Source organism: Xenopus laevis, chromosome 6L (genome assembly GCF_017654675.1).
Source record: "Xenopus laevis strain J_2021 chromosome 6L, Xenopus_laevis_v10.1, whole genome shotgun sequence".
In the NCBI taxonomy this organism is placed as follows: domain Eukaryota; kingdom Metazoa; phylum Chordata; class Amphibia; order Anura; family Pipidae; genus Xenopus; species Xenopus laevis.
The window spans coordinates 60,290,632-60,315,249 of NC_054381.1; the positions used below are offsets into that span (position 1 = coordinate 60,290,632).

Genomic DNA, 24,618 nt, shown 5'->3' on the forward strand with positions numbered 1-24,618 from the left:
AAAGTTGTTATATTGCCCTACACATGTGCCCACAGTATAGTTTAGGTGCCATATGTTAGCAAATGTAGGGGGGGAAGGAGGATACCCGAAAAAAAAATTGACGATCTTTTTCAGTCTATCACCCTTTAAATAGGAAAAAACGCCAGCGTTTTTTGGGACTTAGAAAAATGTTAAACTTTTTTTTGAGGAACTCCTATCTACTCTATTGCACTTAGCATGGTCTGAGGTGGCGAAGGCAAGTCTGGCGATAGAGGTAAGGGTCAGTAAAATCAAAAACTAACTGAATTTGCGTAGTTACGCTCTTTCGCCAGACCGTAAATTCGCCTGGCGTTAGAGTGCGAAGTTGCGCCAGAATCTATCTCCATGGCAAAATTACGCCAGCTACCGTTGGCGAAGTGCCGAAATGACGCCATGCTGGTGAATTTTCGCCAGCATTAGTCACTTCGCCCTTTAGTGAATCTGCCCCAGAATGTCCTATATAAATGCAGTTTGGCAGGGTCACTCTGGAAGAAGCTGTCTCCTTACCACCCGTCCTATTGCAGACATACCACCCCCTAACTTGAGCATCATTCAGACTCTTTGTTGGCAGGCCCTTTGTGAATGATCCCGTAAACCTCACCATTAACTTTATCTTAAAGTTTCTGCCAGAAGAAATGCAATGCAATATTACAGTTCACTAACCTCCCACAGGCCCTGCAGGTTGCCTGGTGTATGACACATTAAATGTAGGTTCATCAACAAGCAAAGGTGGGTAAATCCTTCTCCTGATAAAAAATCCAGCCCCACAGCAAAACAGCACACCCATCATCAAGAGGAACCTAAAGAGAAGTGAGAAGGTATCACCTGTCTGGACTGCTAGCAAGGAAAGCTTCACAGTGTTACTGAAATGTAATAGTAAAGAAATGGAAAGGAAAACAAGGTCAGTAGTGATGGGCAAATTTGCATTCAGGTGTAAAAGAAATTGGGGAGCAAAACATGTTCTTGGGAAGCCACGTAAGGGCTATTTGGTAGCCAAAGTGTGGACTGACAGCCTACAATAGGTTCTTTTTGGCAGAACACCTGTTGCCTTCAAGCCAGGAATTTTTTAATAAGCATCTGCTTTGAGGCCACTGAGAGCAAAATCCAAGGTTGGTGAGCAACATGTTGCTTCCAAGCCACTGGTTGGGGACCCCTGGACTATTGCATTCAATGAATTTTCCTGTCCAGCCAAATAAAAACCTGAAAATGAAACTGGAGACATTTGTAAATATCATGCATTGCTCAGTGAATTTTTGAGTATAATGTAAATAAACATTATAGAAGCGGGCCGGCACTGTGACGCTAGTTTAAAGGTAAAAGATGGTTTGGGGAGGCGGAATATGATGCAGCAGACTCCGCAGTCTTGCCCCCCCCCCTGTTGCTCGGGCCCCCACGTGGCTGCATGGCTGTTATATAGGTAGTTATGCCAGTGCCCATATTGCACCTATAGAAATAACCCTTGCCGAACAGAGCTGCTCCTGTTTATGCTTGCAGCACTGGCAGAACCTGCATAATATATTTGCTGTGTGTGGGCACATCCTTTAGGACAAAATGTTTAATCCAATTTTGCATCTCTAAGCACTCCAGCACTTGTGCCTGCAGCATTAGTAAGTGTGTGTAAATTCGCCCATCACTAAAGGTCAGTAATGAATATACCCCATGCATTTACACACACTTACTAATGCTGCAGGCACAAGTGCTGGAGTGCTTAGAGATGCAAAATTGGATTAAACATTTTGTCCTAAAGGATGTGCCCACACACAGCCAATATATTATGCAGGTTCTGCCAGTGCTGCAAGCATAAACAGGAGCAGCTCTGTTCGGCAAGGGTTATTTCTATAGGTGCAATATGGGCACTGGCATAACTACCTATATAACAGCCACGCAGCCACGGGGGGGCCCGAGCAACAGGGGGGGGCAAGACTGCGGAGTCTGCTGCATCATATTCCGCCTCCCCAAACCATCTTTTACCTTTAAACTAGCGTCACAGTGCCGGCCCGCTTCTATAATGTTTATTTACATTATACTCAAAAATTCACTGAGCAATGCATGATATTTACAAATGTCTCCAGTTTCATTTTCAGGTTTTTATTTGGCTGGACAGGAAAATGCATTGAATACAATAGTCCAGGGGTCCCCAACCAGTGGCTTGGAAGCAACATGTTGCTCACCAACCTTGGATTTTGCTCTCAGTGGCCTCAAAGCAGATGCTTATTAAAAATTCCTGGCTTGAAGGCAAGTTTTGGTTGTATAAAAAACAGGTGTTCTGCCAAACAGAACCTATTGCAGGCTGTCAGTCCACACAATGGCTACCAAATAGCCCTTACGTGGCTTCCCAAGAACATGTTTTGCTCCCCAATTTCTTTTACACCTGAATATTGCTTGTGCGTAAAAAAAGGTTTGGGATCACTGCAATAGACCATTTTGGGTTTTGTCAGATAAAGCATTTTGACTATTCATGTTATCAGTGTCGGACTGGCCCACAGGGATACCAGGAAAAGTCCCGGTGGGCCCAGGTGTCAGTGGGCCCTCATGCTGTTAAACATGTGGCCTATTTCATGGCCATCCCCTATTTCTTTGAGAACAAAGAGGCTAAACAGATGGAAAAATAGATTATAGTATGTAAAGTAAAGAGACTAGGAGAATAGAGGTTGAGTGAGGAGAGGAAGAAAAATAGTACTAAGAGTGGGGCCCTGGTCTAAGATTAATTGGTGGGCCGCTGGTCAAAGGTTTTTGGGTGGGCCCCTGTTGTTCCAGTCCGACACTGGATGTTATTAATCCTAATAACGGTTTTATTTTGGACCTACATCTAATTCCTGGATTCCTTCACATTGTAATTTGACAAAAGCAGTAGCCTGAATTGGTGAAAATGGTGCACTATATGATACTACACGATTTAATGATACTTTGATAATGATAATTTGCATTTTCTGCAATACATGCTCAACCTCTGCATCTCCTGTATGTTTATAATACACAAAAGATATCCTGTAAATTAAATCCTTATAAACGGTGACTAGTGATGTCATTTTAGTCACATGACGCACTAAAACTTGGGTATTATAATAAATAGTACCCTCGTAGGAAAATTTGTGTATATTAGAAGTAACTTCGGAGTTCTTATATGGTCATGGAACTCCTCGGTAACTTATAATATCCTTAAATTTTACAATAGGGTGTACGTTATTCATTAACATAAGCAGTGTTTCATGATGTAATTTATGTCACATGATTTACTGAAACTTGTTTATTATAATTATAAAATGTACCCCCTGTTGTTAAATAGAAATCTCTTCCAGTAGTATTGCACTTATTCATCTCCTATCCATTTAACCAAACATATCTGTAGCAGCTATCCTCGTCGGTTTTCTGTTTTGAACCTCATACATTCACTAAACTAAAGGTTTATCATTAGCAATAAATTCTGTTAATGCAGTACTGAAGTATTTCACCATGGACTATTATTTTTTTTAATTTTTGCAGTGCAGATGAACAAGGTTGTCACAATGATTTTGATCAATAGCTGGAAAATGTAGAAATATTGAAAAAAAAATACATTTATCATTTATACAGTATAAAGTTTATAGAGGGTGAAGCAAGGTGTTTCATTGCCCATAGGGCTACCTACCAAAAGTACCATAGCCTCTGAATAGAGAGAGCTCGTACGCAGCATCTGGAACCACAGCAGTCTTCATATGCGCGACATCTGTAAAGAGGAACAAAGGTTTCATTGCAAGTCACTCAGGCAGCAAGCAAGGGCCTTATTAAAGGAGACATATAGGGTACATAAAAAAAACCTTAATCTTGTAAGCAATAGTGCATAATATATGATGCTGGTTTCACTGTGGGCTAAAAATTATCTTTATCTTTAAAAAACGGCCCTTGTGTTGGAGCTCCTTATAGATCTGTTGTGGTCCCAGCCCATGTTTCAAATGAGAGGTGGGTGTGTCCAAAAGCACATTAGGATTAGTAGCACTGCAGTTACACAAACAAACACAGGCTTCAGTTCCCTATCTGGTCAGCCTAGCTGCTGATTGCTGTTGACTCACCTGCACAGCCTGGGAAAGGAAGGAACAGGAAGTGGAACAGATGGGCGGGACTAGTAGTGTATAAGGAGAAATTTTCAATAAATCAACCTTAAACACTACATTTTTAAGCACGTTCCTTCCCAGGGTCGGACTGAGGGGCCCGCCAGGGCTGCTGTCGCAGGGCGATGATGTGCAGGGAGCGGGCCTGGGCCGGCAGGGCCCACTAGAACCCGCTGGCCCAGTCCGACCCTGTTCCTTCTATATTTAAAAGAGAATAATGCAGTGGAACATTTTTCCATGATCCCATGGGGTATATTTATCAAAGAGTGAAGTTAGAGATCACCACAGTCTGCATGCGTGAAATACCCCTTTAAAAATCACATATAAATGAATGGAGAGAAGCGGTATTTCACGATAGTGGACATTGACCATCTCTAACTTCACTCTTTGATAAATATACCCCTAGGTCTGTCAGCATACAGTCATTTGGGCAGAGGAAGATAGCGGATCAGAGAAACCAGTTAGCAGTTTTGAGCATTAAGGGTAAATTTACTAAGGGGGAAACCGGTTATACAAAAATATTTTTTTAGGACTTTTGCAGCCTATCACCATGAAAAAAGGAGTATTGAGGACGTTCTAGGCACTAAAATGCACTTCGTCTGAGCTGGCGAAGGCAAGTCTGCCGTGAATTTGCGGAGTAACGTCAATTCTCCAGATTGAAAAGTCGCCTGCTGATCGAGTGCGAATCACTGCTACCATCTATCTCCTTCGCTAGCGAAGTGGCGCCGGCGCCCGTTAGCAAATCGTCAAGTCCCTGCGGGCTGTAACGCTGGAGAATCGTCGCCAGAGTTAGTCGCTGCGTAGTAAATCTGCCCCTTAAGCTGGCCATAGATGCAAAGATCCGATCGTACGAATCATCGTACGATCGGACTTTCCCATCTCCCGACCCGCCACTAACCATTCAGATCAAAGTCTTACCAGTCAGATTAGTTAAAGAACAGATCAGCATGTTCTGCCCCTGACAGCAACCGTACGATATCTATGTCCAACCAAAGCTAGTGACAGTCTCCCACTGAAAATCGTACGATCGGCAATACACGCAGAGATATTATCGGCAGCCGACAGAAATTTTCTAACCTGTCCGATCGACCAAACGACCGATCTCCGCCGGACGAAAAATGTCGGGACTCTCCACACACGGTCCGAAAATCGTACGAATCCTCGATTCGTACGATCAGATCTTTGCGTCTATGGCCAGCTTAAGAATTTTGTGTTCTACATTTCCATTTCTAGAATGCTTCACAATGTCACCTTATGATCATATACACACCTACAGATAAATACACAGACAATGGGGAACTCTTCTCTCTTGGTCTTGCAATTACCTTTGTAATCACAGTCAGTTGTTTGTAACAGAAAGAGCCTTTGTTCCATAAAATAACCGATTTATAGATCCTATTGAACTAAATGATACTAATAAGTTATCCCTACTTCTTTATTTATATAACATTCAATAGCATAGCATCCTAACAAGAATAAATCAGTCAGGGTAAAGGGGAATTATCACAAAAATCAAAAAGTAATATAAGCTGCTTAATTTTATGGAAATAAGAATCTTTTTAAACACAATCTATTAAAATCTCTCTTCATGCAGACAGGGTCTAATATATCTTTAAGGGGGGGCATATTTTCCTAGCAGATGTGTGGCAGCACTCCCGCAAATAACTGATTCCAGCACAAACAAAATCTCATAAAATTGACTCCAGCACAAATCCTGCATGCAAGAGAGACAGGATTTCCTGTGATTTTAAAATAGTGAGCAATACATCTAGGCAAAAGGTACATTTTTTTTACTCTACAAGTGCAAGTGCAATGTCAGATGCAATGTCTTTACCCACAATGCCTATGTAATTATGGCAGTGCATAGATTTGCAACTGCGGCTATTGCATTTCATTCATTAAAACGCAATTTTTGTGATTTAAACACAAATTGAGATGTGGATAGTTTCCTGCGATGCAGTCTTACGGTTGGTTCAGATGCTTGGGACATTTCTGTAGACACTATAGATATCTGCAGAGTCCATCAAAAATAAAGGCAGGTTTTCCCTGTAGCTAGTTTCAAGACAATGCTGCAACATTGGGCCATTTTTCAAGTGAAAACCGGGGTTTCTTTAGCATGGACCAACTGGAAGCTACTGTCTCTTTACAAAAAAAATCAGACAAATTAATTGGTTCCTTTTCACAAATATTTTTCTACTCATTTGATGCCTATTAAAAAGCAGTCTGAACAGTACAGCTTTATGTGTAACCAAGGAAGCAAATGGTAAACAACCTTAATAGGCAATTATTTACAGAGTTTGTGGTCTTCCACACACAGTCATACATATGTTGGTCATTGAATGCTTTAGAAGTGGAACAAATCCTGGCACAGTGCTTAAAACTGTTAAAGAACATGTCAACCCCCAAAATATTTTTTGCCTAATAAAAGAAAACTTAATTATAAGCAACTATCCAATATGAATGTATTAAAAGTTGTTAGTCATTTTAAAGTTATTTGCAAAAACAATTGCTATTGAAAGCAGTATTTGCTTAACTACTGGTTGTTACTTTTTAAGCAATGTTGCAAAAGTCTTGGTTCCACATCAAATGCAGCTCTGTTAATCAGCTGCCTTGTCTTTGTAATGAATGTATATTACAAAGTTGATTTTATTTTTTGAGTTATGTCCATTTTGGGCATTTGTTTTGTGATCAGGAGGCAAACAATGTAATGTGTACCAATCTTTTGTGTTATAGTGATACATTATAGTGATCTCTATATATGAATATATATATATATATATATATATATATATGCAAAAAGGGAGGTTGTGGGAGCACTCTAAGGCTAAGTAAAACTGTATAAATACAATGGAAATGCTACTGATCTGGCCAAAGTGGCACATCATTAATAGTGCTGCTCCAGCAGAATTCTGCACTAAAATCAATTTCTCAAAAGAGCAAACAGTTTTTTTTATATATAATTTTGAAATCTGACATGGGGCTAGATGTATTTTCAGGTTCCCAGCTGCCCCAGTCATGTGACGTGCACTGATAAACTTCATTCACTGTTTACTGCTGTACTGCAAGTTGGAGTGATATCACCCCCCTCCCTTCCCCCAACAGCAGCCTAACAACAGACGAATGTGAAGATAACCAGACAGCAGTTCCCTAAAGCTGACCATAGACGTAAAAATATCGGGACTCTCCACACGTGGTCCGAAAATCGTACAAATCCTCTATATAAAATCAGAGTAATGTTGAATAGTGATGGAGACCATGGGAGTCTGCCAAAATTTGGGTAACTTTCAGTGTGCATGAAGGTATCAATAGTTCTGTAGCACTGAAGGCCAGATGCTAGGGTCTCTAGTCCAACACTGCATCCACTAATGGGAAAGTGAACCATTCTTCATTCTTCATGTCAAAAGCCTCCAGTTCTTTAAGAGGTGAAGGAGGTGCAAATGTACTTCTGCCAGTGCATCCAAAAATAACCATGCATTTTCCCTGTGGACTCTGAAACTGCCAGTACTGGAAAACTCCAGGGATATGAATGTTAACCACATGTCACACACACACACACACGCGCGGCACATTTTGAGCAGAAAAGCTTGTGCGAGTGCTTTTGGCCTGTACAGAGTCTGTATAGTCTACTAGTTAATTGGTTTGGGACCAAAGCAATGGTAAATGGCAGACAAAATAAATAACATTATGAAAATAAGAATAAATGTTTGTCTTTAGCCTTATGCTAGGAGTATATGACACATTTAGTCATTTGATGCAATTATTTTTTTAGGTAGTGGTGAGGATCAAGCTATAGTACATACATAAGCTAAACAGAGCATTCCTGTGCTTATTAGATAACAACAACCAATGTACTAAAATATGTTCAAAACGGCGAGAAAGTCAGGACCCTATTGCTCTGTAGATAGGAATGATTTATATGTTTAGTGGAACAAAGAATAACTGAAATATGTATGCCTCCATACCAAGCAAAGAGAGAGAGGGGCTGATGGCTGAATGTTAAATAAGGCACTTAGGTTACACAGCAATAGAATCTTGGTCTGCTACACATAAGGCACTGCACAGCAGCTTCTCTGAAGGTAACTGTTTAATTCTTATGTTAGGCTTTGATTGCCCTTTAAATTAAACCTTACCATCAGTAATCACAGCAAGCAGAGACTATTCACTTGTGTTTTGTTTACTGGAATGAGTTCAAACTTCCAAGGGTTCATAAGCAAATTGTTCCAGATTGCCAAACGTATCTTAGAAGCCTCGGTAGGAAAACACGGCTCGAGAGAATGATCATTTCAACTCATTACCACACAGAACATCATATTCCCAGGCAAATGAATTGTGTTTATACAATTCTCTATACAGTCACTTCTGATGCAATACAAAGCACTTTCTAAACTCCATCAATGGGCTTTCATCCACTACATCCATCAAGTGTTTTTATAGGAGATATATGAGAGCTGTGTGCTTTCATAAACAAACGTAAACTCGAACATTTCATTGTGTGGAATGAGAATAGCTGTCATTCACTTTGGCATGATGGGATAAAATGTATTAGGGATCTATCATATGGCTTTCTTTGTGCATTTGAGCTGCAGGTTTGTGCAGAACTAGACACAATAAACTTTTGCACCATCTTAGCGCTCCTGGATTTGAGGCAGGGGTGTTTGTAAATGAGCATGAGCCCTATACAATGATGTTTTACATCACATTTTGCCTATTTGTGTTTTATTAATTTTTTTAATGCAACATGCTGCTTTTTTGTGCACTAATTTACTAACAAAACTAAATCAGGACCCTGGTCTGCTGCCGCTATACGGGGAACCCATGACTGGGGATTGTGGGTGAACCAAGACTTTGCATTCATCATGGGTGACTTGTGATGACCTGGAAGGGGGCCTAGAAAAAAACATTTTTGAAGGGAGCCAAGGCACGCAAACTTATGCCACTGATCAGGCCACATGCAAGGCTGTAGACATGACTCTGATTTTTTTGCTATATCTGCTCAAGTAAATCTGGGGTCCCAGATGTGGCTTTTGGTTGAAGGGAAGTAAAATCGTGATTAAAAAGTGATTCTAGTTTTTGGTTTAAGGAAAAATGATGTGTGGCATGTGCTAGGAGAACCCTTTTACCTTCACAAATGTCTGATTTAATCGGTTCACCTTTAAGCTAACTCTTAGGGGCTGATTCATTAAGGGTCGAATATCGAGGGTTAATTAACCCTCGATATTCGACTAGGAATTGAAATCCTTCGACTTCGAATATCGAAGTCGAAGGATTTAGCGCAAATACTGCGATCGTACGATCGAAGGATTATTCCTTAGATCGAACGATTAAATCCTTCGAATCGAACGATTAAATCCTTCGAATCGAACGATTCGAAGGATTTTAATCCAACGATCGAAGGAATATCCTTCGAATAAAAAAACTTAGGAAAGCTTATGGGGACCTTCCCCATAGGCTAACATTGACTTCGGTAGCTTTTAGCTGCCGAACTAGGGGGTCGAAGTTTTTTTTAAAGAGGCAGTACTTCGACTATTGAATGGTCGAATAGTCGAACGATTTTTAGTTCGAATCCTTCGATTCGAAGTCGTAGTCGAAGTTCGAAGTAGCCCATTCGATGGTCGAAGTAGCCCAAAAAATACTTCGAAATTCGAAGTTTTTTTACTTCGAATCCTTCACTCGAATTTAGTGAATCGGCCCCTAAGTATGTTATAAATTGCCCAATTCTTAGCAACTTTTGAATTGTTCTTTATTATTTATTTTTTTATTGTTATTTTTTAATTCGCTTTTTTTTTTCTTTTTTTGCAGCTTTCAAATGTGCGTCACTGTCCCTATCCAAAAAAACAAGGCTCTGTAAGGCTACAGATGTATTGGTATTGCTTTTTATTACTCATCTTTCTATTCAGGCCTCTCCTATTCATATTCCAGTCTCTTATTCAGATCAGTGCATGGTTGCTAGGGTAATTTGGAGAGCTAAACTGGAGAGCTGAGGAGAGCTGAGGAATAAAAAATAACCCAAAAAGCTGCAATGTCAAGTGGTGGCAGGGAGAACTTTTTATACTGATTCTTTTTTTTTTTTTACATATAGACACCTGTGGCTGAGCTTCATGTGGTTAGTGCACCCTCATACCCACCCCTTTAAATTAACGGTAGCCCTATGTCCTTGTTGTTTTTTATTAATCCTTGGTTTGGGCAATTTCTCTCCCTTAAAAGCCACAAATGCTAGCGGCTGGGGAGGCTTTGGCCTTTTTATTACCAACGCCTGTGAGACACCCATTACATTTGCTGCACTTATCACTAGGTAACACTTGCACAGACCCACACACATTACATCTATTACACTCCACATTTAGCTTTTCCTTTTTCATCTCCCTCTAAATCTATACTCACACCTGTACTTATACTTGTGCTCACACACATACACACACGGGTGTGCACTTATTTGTGCAACTTTACTTTTCCTTCATTGTAGTCTCTTCACAATCACATTTTTTTTTTTTAATGGGCGTTGGTCTGGGCAGTCTCCCCTTCAAAAGCCGCATATGCAGGTGGCGGGGGAGGATCTAGTCCAGATTGAAACCAAGGTTTTAAATTTTGATCACAGGTAAACAGGTTAGGGACCGCCGTATGGGGTTTACCTTGACGTGGTATGGCGGCTTACCAATTTTATGATCATAACTTTGTAACAAAAAACCCTGTTTTTCTTTTTTTAGACAGGGGATTATTGTATTTATATATTTTTTTATATGGCCTTAGGAGTGCACCCACAACCCCCCTCTTGTACCTGTGGGCCACCCCACAAAAGCTGACACCATAGGTATGGGCCTATGAGTGCCTATATATAAAAACCTGCTTATTCTTAGCTTTTCATCCATCAGGCCATGGTAACTTTAACACAATACAAATGGAATTATGCACTGGCTCTCTAAGATTGAATGTAATCGATCATATTGCACTTAGACCTGCCAGCAGTCCCACCAGTTATGAAGGCAAAGGCTTTAGATCAGAACATTTGTTTAGCAGTTTTGTGCTTTACAAATCTGGGTTCAGTTCTGTGCAAATACAATGAGTAGAAGTAAAATATAAATGAAAAGGCCTCAGTAACAACACACTACATACTGAAAAAAATAACATCTGTGCGGGAAAAACTCCAAACTTTTTTGAAAAACTGGTTATTTTTAGCTTTAAAAAGCATGATCATTTCTGCATATATTCTAATGCAAAACAGCAGCCTATCAAGCAGGCAGATAAAACGCTTATTAAATTTAGTATTGGCAAAAGCCGTAAAGGAGAAATGTTAGGCACCCTCCAGGCCCTCTTAGGCCCTTCCAGGAGTACTATCAGGCAAGTGATTACTACATTTGGCACCCCAGTGATTTTCTTTCTCATTTAAATGATAATCAAGATACCATCCGTTCAAAAACACAATTTACTTGACTGTTCTGAAATGCCAGTGAGCCTGTTTTCTACCACACATACAGCTGCTTACATGTAACCTTGTGGGAGAAGGTGTTACTGAATAAACAAACTTCCTCACAACAGATAAGGTTATTCATGGCCATTGAATAGAATATATATTTTGTGATTAGCAATCATATAACATAAATATATTGTACATTTGCGCAGAGACATTTTAGGAAGACATTTGTGGCAGGTATTCTTGCAGTTACTCACTGTGCAGTATGTAAGGGAGTAACAATCTAGTGTGAAATGCCTTTATTAGTCAGGGTCAATGACACAGACTGTGTGTACACGTATAGGATCAATTATCCAGAATGTTTTGGATCTGGAGGTTTCTGGTTAAGGAATCTTTGTGTAATTTGTATCTCCATACCTTACCGCTGCTACATCATTTAAACTTAATGGGATTGTTTTGCATACAGTATTTTATCATTTATCAAAACTATTTTATCATATGTGCATTCCCAGTGATTCTAAACCAATGTGGGTGTGGTTGGGTAGCATGCCGCCCCCTAAAATCCTGCTGCCCCAGGCCCGGGCCTTGGTGGCCTTTCCCCAAATCCGGGCCGGATAGTACCTGATAGATAGTAGTGGGATAATTACAGAATTGTATGTGCAGCTGCCTCCAATATGACTAATGAATCTGCCTAGTGCTTTTCATACTATTAAATTATTCATATCTGCTAGACAGGGAAAACCTCCTACTGTGAATGGTACTACCAGTGAATCATAATACCCAAACAATAATCCTTGAGGTAAATCATAACAAAATAATTTCTGGGAATACTTAAATACATCTTTATTTGATTAAAGCTGAGACAACCTGGTTGAGCTGCTGAATAAAAAGCTAAATAACTCAAAAACCACAAATAATAAAAAATTAGAACCAACTGCAAATTGTCTCAGAATATTACTCCCACAGCATATTAAAAGTTAATGTTAAGGCGTACAACCCCTTTAAGGTGCAGAGTTGTTATTTCATGCCTCCAAAAGAACTACTAAGCAGCCTGTAAAGTAATTACAGGAGAGAATGGGCAGAAGTGATGAGAGGAGACGCTAGTTGAAGATCAGAAGCAGAGCGAAGGTTGCATGAAGGAATGTATTTGGAGATCAGGGAGGGGCTTCACTGTTAAGGGCCTTGAATGTGTGTGTTAGTAATTTGAATTTGATTCTAGAGGAGATTGGGAGCCAGTGAAGGGACATACATATGGGAGCAGCTGATGTTGAGTGGTGAGATAGATGAATGAGTCTAGCGGCCGCATTTAGAACAGATTGTGAAAGGTGACTTATTACAATACCTGCAATGAGTAGGTTGCAGTAATCAAGGCGGAAGATGATAAGAGACTGAATAAGTGTTTTGGTTGATTCTGAACGGAGACATGGTCATATTCGGGCAATGTTGCGCAGTTGAATGTGTGGTGAAAAAGACTGATGTGAGTCTAGTATAACTCCTAGGCAGCGTGCCTGTGTGGTGCAATGAAAGGTGGTGTTGTTTTTCCGTAAGTGATATCTGAGGGACAGGGGAAGATCTTGGAGGAAATATAATGAGTTCTGTTTTAGAAAGGTTCAGTTTCAGGTGGCGCTGTGACATCCAGCAGGAGACAGCAGAGAAACAGTCTACAGACTGGGAAAGGACAGAATTAGAAAGATCCGGAGTAGACAAGTAGAGTTTGGTGTCATCAGCATAAAGGTGATACTGAAGTCCAAACAACTAAATACGTTTTCCTTGCGAAGTTGTATAGAGCGAGAATAGCAGGGGGCCTAGAACAGAGCCCTAAGGAACTCTGACAGAGAGATGGAATGTAGTAAAAGTAGAGTTAGAGAAAGCAACTTTAAAGGAACTGTCAGACAGATAAGATGTAAACCCTGAAAGAGCAGTGTCACAAATGCCAGCTGAGTATAGAATGTCTAGGAGGAGTGGATGGTCAACTGTGTCAAAGGCTGCAGAGAGATCTAGAAGGATTAGTTTTGAATAGTGATCTTTAGACTTTGCCAGTAGAAGATCATTGGTTACTTTTGTGAGTGCAGTTTCAGTTGAGTGTGATGGGTGGAAGCCAGATTGCAGGGGGTCGAGAAGGAGCTATATTATATATATAATCTTGCACTTGCCCAACCCTACTCCATTACTTCTTAGAGATTGTATAGCATCAGCCTGTTAAGTCTTTGCCCAAACCCGTCATTGTTCAGTTTACGTAAGTATTTTGTAAATACTGGTTTCTCCCAAACATTGCATTTTTTTAGCAAAATAAGCTTATATATTTTTTTTCAAAATACTGTTTAAAATTATAAAATATGCTATAAAATCTAGACACTAATGGCATCACAGGTAAATGGAAGAGTACACGTATTCTGCATTGATATAACAAATGCAGAAAAATCATATTGCAGCTTTAACAGCTCCTGCTTGAAATTACTTGTCAGCAATGATAAATATTAAGCTAATGTAGAGATATCAATACCCAATACCAATTAGCAGCAAGTGAGGAATTGCTGTCATGTATCTTTCCATTCACTTACTGAGATTAATCTCTGTCAGAAAATTCACCAGCAAAATGAGTTACGTTCAGGAGGAGATACAAACTGTACAAGGGCTGTTTAGCAATGCAGCAAAGATAGGTGCAATCTACCTAAGCCAATCTCTGTGTGTCAGAACATAGCTTGTAAAGGAACAAAAGCTGGAGGTTATTGATCAGAAACTTTCAAGAGCATTCCCAGATAATACATGAACCATATTTTGTTGCATAGGGATGGAGAAGAAATAGGGTTCATTGGAATTTATTCAATTATGAGTTGCATTGAGTATTCTATTAGGGGCCTATATCTAGTATAGGTAAATCTAAAAAATCTGGACTTGCTGAGTAATCATAGTCATATTAGGGGCCTATTTACTAAAACTCGACCTAACTCCCTTCCAAGAATTTAACTCATTTATCATGAATTTTTCTCGATAAAGCGAAAAAACACTGCGTCAATACCGAGCGTCAATTCATATCGTACAATTGATGCTCCGAAAACTCAATTTTATTGAATTGTTGCTGCGAAAGCTTGAGTTTATTGGATGAAAATCCCAGCTTTATCTGATTATCCAGAGCAGATCACAATGTCAAGAAACAACTTCAGGGACATCTGACATTGACTTCTACATGACCTTGACAGGTTTGGGATCATTTGAATGGACCCCTTAGTGCTAGTTCCCTATCCCTTAGTCAAGAGTGTATTGTTGAATTTACAGTATAATACATTGGTTCTAGCTAGCACTATTCCTGATACACAGACCTTCTCTTCTCCATCAAATAAAGGAGCTCATACTCTAAAAATGTTCTCACAAACTGATTTCTGATTTACTTTTAGTTTATAGCCAGAGACAAGCTGTCATTAGTGATGGGCTAATTTGTCTCATTTGCTTTCCCGTAAAATTTGCCAATTTTGACACATATTAAAGTCAATGGGCATCCGTTTACTAATTTTAACTATAATTTCGCAAATCTATTCTCCAGTGGCGAAATGCAGAAATTCACAGCAAATTTGCGACTGATGAATACATTCACCCATCACTAGCTGTCATGTTCTTGCATTACACAAAGATTATAAATATATAAATGTAGGGAAACTGTAGAAAAGAAAGGCCCTTCATGGGGTAATCCAAATTTTTCTAAGCTCTGATTGGACCTTTTTGTGGTGAAGGTGAAAAGTAAAATCCGGCATTTTAGTATATTTATTTAATTGTACAATGCATCGTGCACTCATGTGATAATGCACAAAAACAGCTTTTAATCTTTGTTACTTAACAATTCAGTTAAAGGTATTGTTCACCTTTAAATTAACTTTTAGTGATCTAGATATTTTTTCTTCATCAGCTTTCTACTTCTGTTTCCTAGGGTACAAATTGCCCTAGCAACCATGCACTGATTTGAATAAGAGACTGTGATATTAATAGGAGAGGTCTTGAATAGAAAGACAAGTAATAACAGGTAATGAAAGTAATAAAAAGTAGCAATAACAATCATTTTGTAGCCTTACAAAAGTATTAATAAATCTCCCAAAGTGTTCATATTCTAAATTCAGCTCCATAAAAGTGTAACATTTAGTATTTTTTTACTGGATTGAAATGATACTTTAGAAAAAAAAGAAAAAAAAGTCTAGTTGAAATGTAATAAAAGGTAGCTTATCTTGCAAATGGATAGCCTGCACGTCTTCTGGGTGTCTAATGTATTCGGTCCCATAATTTAGATTCTGCCTTTAATGTGCTTTATTCAAAGAAGCTGCTTAGTTTACACTTTTAAGATCTCTAGTGTGTAACTAATGATAAGAACAGCTTGGCATGTTGCTGTGGTGTGTATGCTGATGACTTCGTTTAGAACCTAATATGTGCCCACATTCTCTGTTCAAAGTAGTATAGAATAGCCATTAAACATTGTGTTTAAAGGAGAACTACACCGTAAAACCAATGCCATATTTTATAAACGCATCTTACTCCAACAACTAAATTTAAAAATCCCTATAACAGGAATGATCCAGACCATCAAATTGTGCACAGGAGGTCTCCATCTTGGAATTTGTTAGGAGTAAACCTGCGCATACACATTGTGGTCTGGGCAGCTGTTGAGAAACTAAGCTTGAAGTTGGTGGCATGTATTTAGAATCTGAATTACTAATCAGCCTTGTATTGTGGCTTTTTTTTACTATAAATACAGTATTTTGTGATCTGGTGTCTAAGCTTAGTAAGTGATAGCAGCAGAGAAAAGAAGATAGGCATTTTTGGAGTTTTCTATCCTGCTAAAGGGCTGGTACAGAATTTCAAAACATAACTGCAGAATTTCTTAGCTTTAATTCTTATGTAGATATGTAAACTTTAAAAAAAAACTACATAAAAAATGTTGTGTATAATTATTAGGGTGCTTTCCTAAATAGTTTTGCAATTGAAATAATTTTTTTTTTCTGGGTTCAGAGCTTTTTACGTTTTTTATTATTTGCCCATTATAATGCATTTTGTAACAACATCTGTGGGTCAGTTTATGTAATAGTACAGTCAGAGAGAGATCCTTCAGAAGGAAAACAAAAAATGGTTCTGATGTTGCTTTGCTCGGGATATAGATGGGAGGCATCTGAGTACTCTGATCTCTTTTCTAAGCTGACCAACATAAGAACACTTCTCTACTTTCCTTCTGAACCTACAGTATATCTCTCTGACTGTACAGTTAAAGGCACTGCCCAGCAGTTGATGCTGCTGTCACAAAATTTACTATATTGGCAGTTTATAAAAATTAAACAGCCATATAAGGCTGAGCCACCACAGCTTTTGGTTTCATAGAACTGGAAATTAACATAATTGGAGCATAGTCTGAGCAATCCTGGGTGGCCCATACCAGATCAACATGGGTTAGGGATAATTTCCAGTTGCTTTTCATTTTTATTATTTGTGGTTTTTAGGTTATTTAGATATGCAGCAGCTCTCCAATTTGCAGTTTCTGCAATCTGGCTGCTAGGACCTACATTACCCTAGCAACCAAGCATTGATTTGAATAAGAGACTGGAATATAAATAGGATAGGGCGTGAGAAACAGAAAGAGGAGTAATAAAAAGTATCAATGACAATAAATGCATATACCTTATGGAGCATTTGCTTTTAGATGGGGTCAGTGACCCCTTTTTGAAAGCTGGAAAGAGTCAGAAGAAAAAGGTTAATAGTTCTAAAATAAATAATGAAGACCAATTAAAAAGTTGCTTAGAATTGGCCATTCTGTGACATACTAAACAATAACTTAAAGGTGACCCACCCCTTTAAAGAAATTTATAAAGTTAAATCTTAACTCTCTAATATGATACATATTTAAAATCCCTTTAAAAGCAACATTTTCCACTTTCAAGTACACCATGGAGTGTCGCAGGTTTACCTCGCCTTCGTGAATTGAAAGAAGGTGTAACATTTTTCACAATACTGTATATATTTCACCATTTTGACTCATTTACACGAATGAGGTAAAATGGTGAAATATTGATTTGGTATTACTGCATGGGGCAGCACAAATGCTTAGACAAAATCAGACTAAATTGTTTGACAACTGGCCCATAGCATTTTCTGATTTGCCGTATTCTTCTGGGTATGTTCAGTATTAGGAGAAGGTACTGGCCATCAGTCTGACACAGTTACATATTGTAATGTTATATTCAATGCAGTAGGTGGTTTCTAACTGTCTAGGTTAGAAAACACAAAAAATATCTAATATTGTGTAAAAGAAAACAGAAGTACAATATCTGGCATATTTAGTATTCACCTGCGTGAATATAAACAGAGGTTCATATAGGAGACATAGCCTCCTCAGCACCAACAAAATGTTTTGGTCCTTGCTTAGAAAGTTACATAGTTAAGTTGTTAAAAAAAGACCAAAGTCCCTTAAGTTTAACCCCTCCAAATGAAGCCCAGTGCACACATCCCTATTCAGACAAATCTATATACTCACATATATAAATATATGTACCAATATCTATACTAACCAGCTGCAGCTCTTAAGATCTCATTAGACTTGGATGTTATGTTTGTTCAAGAAATCATCCAAGCCATTCTTAAAGACATTAACAGAATCAGCCATCACCCGGCAGTGCATTCCACAACCTCACTGTCCTCACTATAAATAACCACCTACGTTGTTTCAAATGAAAGTTCTGTTCCACCAATGTGAAGGGGTGGCCTCTGGTGCATTGATCTTTTCTACATGAAAAAAGATCCCCCACCATCTGTCTATAATTCTGTCTAATGTACTTGTGAACTTAATGTTTTGCATATTTAAGTATTATCAGCAAAAATACAGTACTTTCAATGACCACCTCCAGGTCCTTATGCTGAGTGCCTTGTAGCATACAGTACCAAGATCATTTTCTTTGATAGGTAGTTGTGTTCCTTGCAAGAGTCTGTTATTATCTGTGTGCTGGTAATTATCTACTTTACAAGGACTAAACATGGAGTCGTTTCAATTTCCCTGTTTGCCCTGTTTAGCGCAATAAAAAACAAAAAACACTGATTTATTTTCTTTGTCTCTCTCCCTAGATGGCTGAAAATAGAGCTAAAAAGAGAAAAAGAAAGTCAAAGCACACCATATGTTCAGGCTGTGATCAACCTCTCCCTGAGGATTAGAATAAAACTTTGTGTCAATCATGTGCCCCAACCCAAAATAAACAGGATTAATTCAAGGTTGATGACTTAAAAATATGCTCTCAGGGGAGTTTAAATCTGCTGCTGTCCAACTCTTCGTCTTCAGTCCCTGCTTCAAGGCTGTTCACAAAAGTCACTATGCTTTTTACAGCAGCTCTAATTCAACAGGGTATGTTCATGCCTAGATATCTGACCTCCCTATCCAAACTACTAGAACATCTAACGTTAACCATTTCAATTCTATTTACTCGTGATTGGATTTTAAATGAAACAAGTCCAATCTGCTGCCTTCTATCCACATCAGGTTTGTGGGGCTTATTTTGAATACAGTAGAAATTAAAGTGTATCTACTCCAGGATAAGCTCCAGACTCTTTGTTTGGATGTGAGCGAACTCAGTGAAAGACCAATAAGTATCTTTTCATCAGACAATGAAAATCTTGGGATTGGTAACTGCATTCATAGAAGCTGTTTCATGGGTGAGGACATCCACTCCAAATGCAAATCCAATGAAACAAAAATCTCAAGTCTTTGGATTGTTCCTTCAGTTTAGTTGATTTAAATCAGCTAAAAACGACATTGCTTTCTGGATAAAGTAGTTATGAGGACTCTACCCTTCTTTCAGTCAAAAGTTCCATTTACAGGAAATATCAATTGGCATATTATTTTCCCAGATTCTGCAAAAACTACTAATGCAGTAGAAGAAACACTATGCAATATGGATGTACTCAAGGTTGATATTAAGACATCCAAGTGATTTAGGCAATTATAACAATTATTTGTTCTTTTCTCTAGGCAGTAAAGCTAACAAGTGCTTCTTGGGTTGAAAATGCTATCTTAGCAGCTTATTCAGCCTCAGATCAACAAGAGGCTTTTACAGCACTACATAAAAGAATCCACCTTCCCGTTATAGGTGAACCTGGAAAGCTTTTCAAAAGTGGTGATTGAACAAAGAACAGCAACATGAAACAACATTTATTAACATTAATTAATTAATTTTTGAGTTACTTCTGTCCTATTGCATAAAAGAAACAACTCAACACAAAAATAGAAACATGACCTTTGTAATATTTCTATGGTATCCCTATTCTGGAAAGCTAGCTCCGATATAAAGAAAAAGCTATTCCCTATAGCGTCCTACAATCCTTCATTTTTTTCTGATAAATAATAGGCCATAACCATGTACTATATAATTACTAAACTAGGATTTATCCATGTTGATGGCAAAATAATCCACATGACATCAATGTTGTCATAACATCTAGTTAAGGCAAAGGATGGCGAAACTAACATAATATCTTGGTTTTACGTACATGTAGCATTTTAAGGAGTGTGCCCTTGGGTAAATGTAACGAGTAGCATGTCTGAACATTTGTAGATGATTAACCAATTAGCCAGCTGTGTGATGTAAATGGCTTGTTGCCTCAAGCCACTCAGTAATATTGTCACTGTTTTGGAGAGAACTGCTTGAACTGTAAATATGTGTTATACAGAGACAGCAGCATATAATTAAGTCTTTTTATTTTCAAGTGTTTTATTAAAGGTTTTATCATCAGGTAAGTGGTAAAAGTCAGGGCCAGAACTAGGGGTAGACACAACAGTGGTAGTGGGGTGCTAGGTACATACCCTTTCTGTAATGATTGGCAGACAACAATAAGTAATAATGTAAATTTGCTTTCTCCATGGCTTTTAGAGGGTTTTCAGAGTGGGGGAATGAGTTAGTATGGCAAAGGATCACTTGTATCCATATGCAGAGTATATTGAGCATTGTGATTGTTGGTTATAAAGGAAAGGTTTCAACATTTTCCATCATGAGGTTGTATCCTGTGCAGTTTCAGAGATTTGTTGCTGAAAAAGAGCAAAAGTTATTTCAAGAATGAAGGCGGCCTCTTGAATGATTTAGGTTTGGATATTTTTAACTATGTACAGTAGCTATGGGGCACATTTACTAAAGAGCGATTTATGTTTTTCTGACGAATTTTCGCTAAAAAGACTTCACTAGTGGATTACCTTGTCACTGATGAACTTTCGCTGCGTTTCGCCAAACAAATTTTCACTCAGGTGAATGATTGTAAATCCGCTAATTTATCAAAGTGTGAAAATATAATTTTGTTATCCTTTTCACCAAAATCTATTTGCCAGGTTCTGACTAGCAAATTAATACTCCTCCTCAACATTATTAAGTCAGTGACAACATATCCTGTATTCCAAAAAAAGTCATAAGCAAAAATCTAAATTCTGGCATTTTCTTATATTTAAAGTGGCATTATATTTACAAGTTGTAACTGTTAAACACATCTTATTTTTTTTTAAACATTTGAAGGTCATGCCACGTTTTTTTAGGATGGGCTCATGGCCTAGGACTATAGAGGATCTCTGTCTTCCTTTTGCTTCCTTGGACATTAAAAAAGTGGCTACTTTCAGCAATTTCACCAACATCACTAATAAATACATACATATGACCTTTATATACCCACTGAATGTAAACTGATGTAAGCGTAAGTAAGTTAACTAAGTTTTACTAGGAAGAAAGTAATGCTAGAGAAAATTTGTCATGAAATTTTTGCAACAACGAATTATCACTGACGAAAGTACGCCAACGTTCTTATGCAGAGACGTAATTGCTCATTCTGATGAGTATGCGTATTCATCACAAAATAACGTCTGATGTAGTTGCGCAAAGTATGGCGCAGACTTCCGAAGCAAAAATTTCCAGGTAAGTAAATGTGCCCCTATGTGTTTAGTAAGAGTCTTGAGATAGCATTGTAAGCGTTTATAGATTTAGAGGGTCAAATCCACATACTGTCTTGGGAGCCCTAACAAATGGAAAATAGATTTATCAATATTAGTAACAATTATTCTACTGAATGGTCACAATGGATACTGGATCGTGTCTGAGTGATTAATATACCTGGAAGATTTCCTGCATTGAATAAGATGGCCGGTCAATGTACTGACTACTCTGGAGGATACTGGGCAGCAGCTGGAATTGGGTACAGTTGCTTAGTTGTGAATAACAGAATGGTGCCAGAATATACAGTATTATTAATTATTGTTAGAGATGCACCGAATCCACTATTTAATGATTCGGCAGAACCCTAAATCCTTTGTGAAAGATTCAGCCAAATACTGTACTAAATCTTGCCCCTAATTTGCATATGTCAATTAGGGAGAAAGGGGGGAAAGAGAACCGTGCATGCTCGTGCTTAAAAAAATTTGGACTTGGTCACTTAATTTTTTGGATTTGGTTCAGTCAGGCACTTGAATTTGGCCAATCTTGGATAATTCCCGAACCAAATTCTGGATTCCGTGCATCCCTAATTATTATTGGTATTATTTTTTTAATACACATAATACTATGATGTTGACATTGGTAATTAAAATTGATGTGGCCAATTTGAATCTTTTATTGGAAATGTTAATATCCTATCTGGTATTATTTCTAAATCATTCTAAATGCCCCCCCCCCACATTTGTCCTTACATCAGCCATGAAAGAAATTTCGTGGAATACATCCAACTGGTAAAAAATGTTGAGTATATGCCTTGTGTGATTATTCAGGAAGATTTCTAATTTCAAGAGTTCTGGGGAAAAAATGTCTTTGGTTTGGAATGTATTTCCTCAATGAGGTAATTGTTTATTTGAGAACTATGACGTGTGCTCCTTTTATTCCCTTGATGAACAGAGTCCTTTAATTGAGCTGAATCATGGAGCAACATTCACTTTAGCAGAAGAATGGATGCATTAGTAATGATGCTACACGATACAGGTTTTACAAGAAGAAGTAATAAATACTTACATGTAATATGTAGGATACAATCCTTCAAAGTACCAGCAGTGCTTTTTGGCCTCTGTAACCTGGGAGAACAAATTAAACATGTTACATGTCAATATACACGCATAAGTTGCTTATATGCAATACAATATATTTCAGTTTGACAATTATCTACTTATTTGGCTAAGTAAGGTTTTCAAATGTGGTTGTACCATACAATAATTTTATTATTCCAACGAGCTGGGTTTAGTTTTAGCAAAGATAACAACCTTGCTACCTAAACCCTGGCAAGCTTTTTCTTTGTGGCAAGAACCTTTATTTAACTATTATTTTAAATTCAGTTCAGAAGCAAGCCAAAGCAACTGACTAGAGAAAACTCAAATGAGTTCAGGAAGCAACTGCATGAACCTGGACGTTTGAGGGTTTATAAGATAGAAGCAAACTATGTGCATTTGTGGTAAATGGCCAGTAAAATGGTTAAAGAATGGAACAGTTTAAGGCAAAGATTCCCAAACTATGAATTGCTCTACCTCCAAGGTAATGCCACAGCCATGGATGATGGAGTCCCTGACAAAGGACTGAGAAATGATGGGACCAGAAAGTCTGACAACCTCTCTTTAAAGCTATGTCTTTGATATAAAGAAAGGTCATATCGCATAAGTAGCACTTTTAAATCTTATAATAATAAAGATTTTCTAAGCAAGAAGTGCTTTATAAAGTTAAGGTCACATTTACCTTACCGAAATACCAAGCTATTGCTGCTGCTGCTTAGCGACTCTTAAATGCCACTGAATTTATCTCTAACGATTCATAGCAATTTTCCGTAAGAATATCATAAAGTACACGCGTTACAATACAGACCATATCTTGAGACAAGCTGGGGGCAGCCTGACTACATTCCCAAGGGTTGAAATGTTAATTTTAACACGAATTAAAGAGGGAACTAATAAGAAGCACTTTCTACGCAAAGAAAATCTAAAGGTTGATCTCGTTTTAGGCTCCCTAGAATCAATAAAAAAGCATACATATTTGAGTCCGGCAATATTGTTTTGTGCAGAAATAAAAAAAACTTCCAACTTGAGTTCAATTCAGATTAACCACATATTCACATTTAAGATACAGAAAATAATTTAAAACATCAAATTCCAATGTTGGTTCGGGTGCCCATGCCCCAAACCCTTCGTTTGAAATTAAACCCATGCCCTGAATCCTTCGCTGTGGCTTCTTTTAACTGCTACACGTGATCCAGAGATTATGTGACTGATTTGTATTTACCGATTAGGACAGAAAGATCCCAGTTTTATGGTTTAAATAGTTTAGCATTAGCTAAATGCATCCAAATTGCATCCAAATTGTTTACATAAAAATGCAAATAAACCAAAAGTCTTGGTCCTCAAACATAGACCAGCATATCAGTACTCAGAGGAGGGAAGCGTCATCATTAACCAGGGACTCAGGTGGTCTCAGAATCAGACACTCAGCTCATACTATCAGTCCCTAGAGAAATATTTAATCCCTGGCCAGCTAAGTATAGTAAGTAGAGAGTACATTGTAGGTTATGCATTTGAATAATGAGAATGGTCTCTTTGATGGACTTTGGGATACTATTGGCCATCTGATGACTTGAGTGTATTAGGGGCTAACTTTTAAAGATCATTATGGGCTATTTATGTTACCTTTGCATTATGATGCAGTTTTATATTAGTGTTATTGTGGGTTATTTGGTGCATGTTATATATACTGGAGCTTACTGAACACATTTTATGAAAATTAAGAGCTAGCTAATACTCACTTGGGGCAAAATGGACAATATGAAGTATGTTTATCAAATTCATTTTGGCAATATTGATAATTGCCAAGGCAAAATGTTGGCTATTTGCTGCATCTTTTTGTTTTTACTATGGACTATCTGTGGCTTTTATGGCAATTGAAGTATGTACACAGTGCCTAGTTCATGCAAAATCCTGTACGGACTTTCTTGTTGTGTTCTTATGTGTTTTTAGTTACATTAGGCTTCATGATCTGATGTATTCATAAATATGCTATATTGTAGTGTAGTAGATGCTTAATAATTCTATTTCATCAACCTAACACTTTCTTATTACAGCAAACAACTCTAATCTGTTTGACTGGGTGA

At 38.1% G+C, this 24,618-nt stretch overlaps 1 protein-coding gene across 1 annotated transcript in view; it reads right to left on the minus strand.

The window, feature by feature from the left end:
- Positions 1-24,618, minus strand: part of vopp1.L (VOPP1, WBP1/VOPP1 family member L homeolog) — a 76,344-nt gene that overhangs the window by 1,015 nt on the left and 50,711 nt on the right. Inside the window, exons 2-4 of the mRNA XM_018267539.2 lie at positions 22,506-22,564; positions 3,647-3,724; positions 682-818 (exon numbers count right to left, since the gene is read on the minus strand). Coding sequence (XP_018123028.1) covers positions 682-818; positions 3,647-3,724; positions 22,506-22,564 — 274 coding nt within the window. The remainder of the gene's footprint in view (positions 1-681; positions 819-3,646; positions 3,725-22,505; positions 22,565-24,618) is intronic.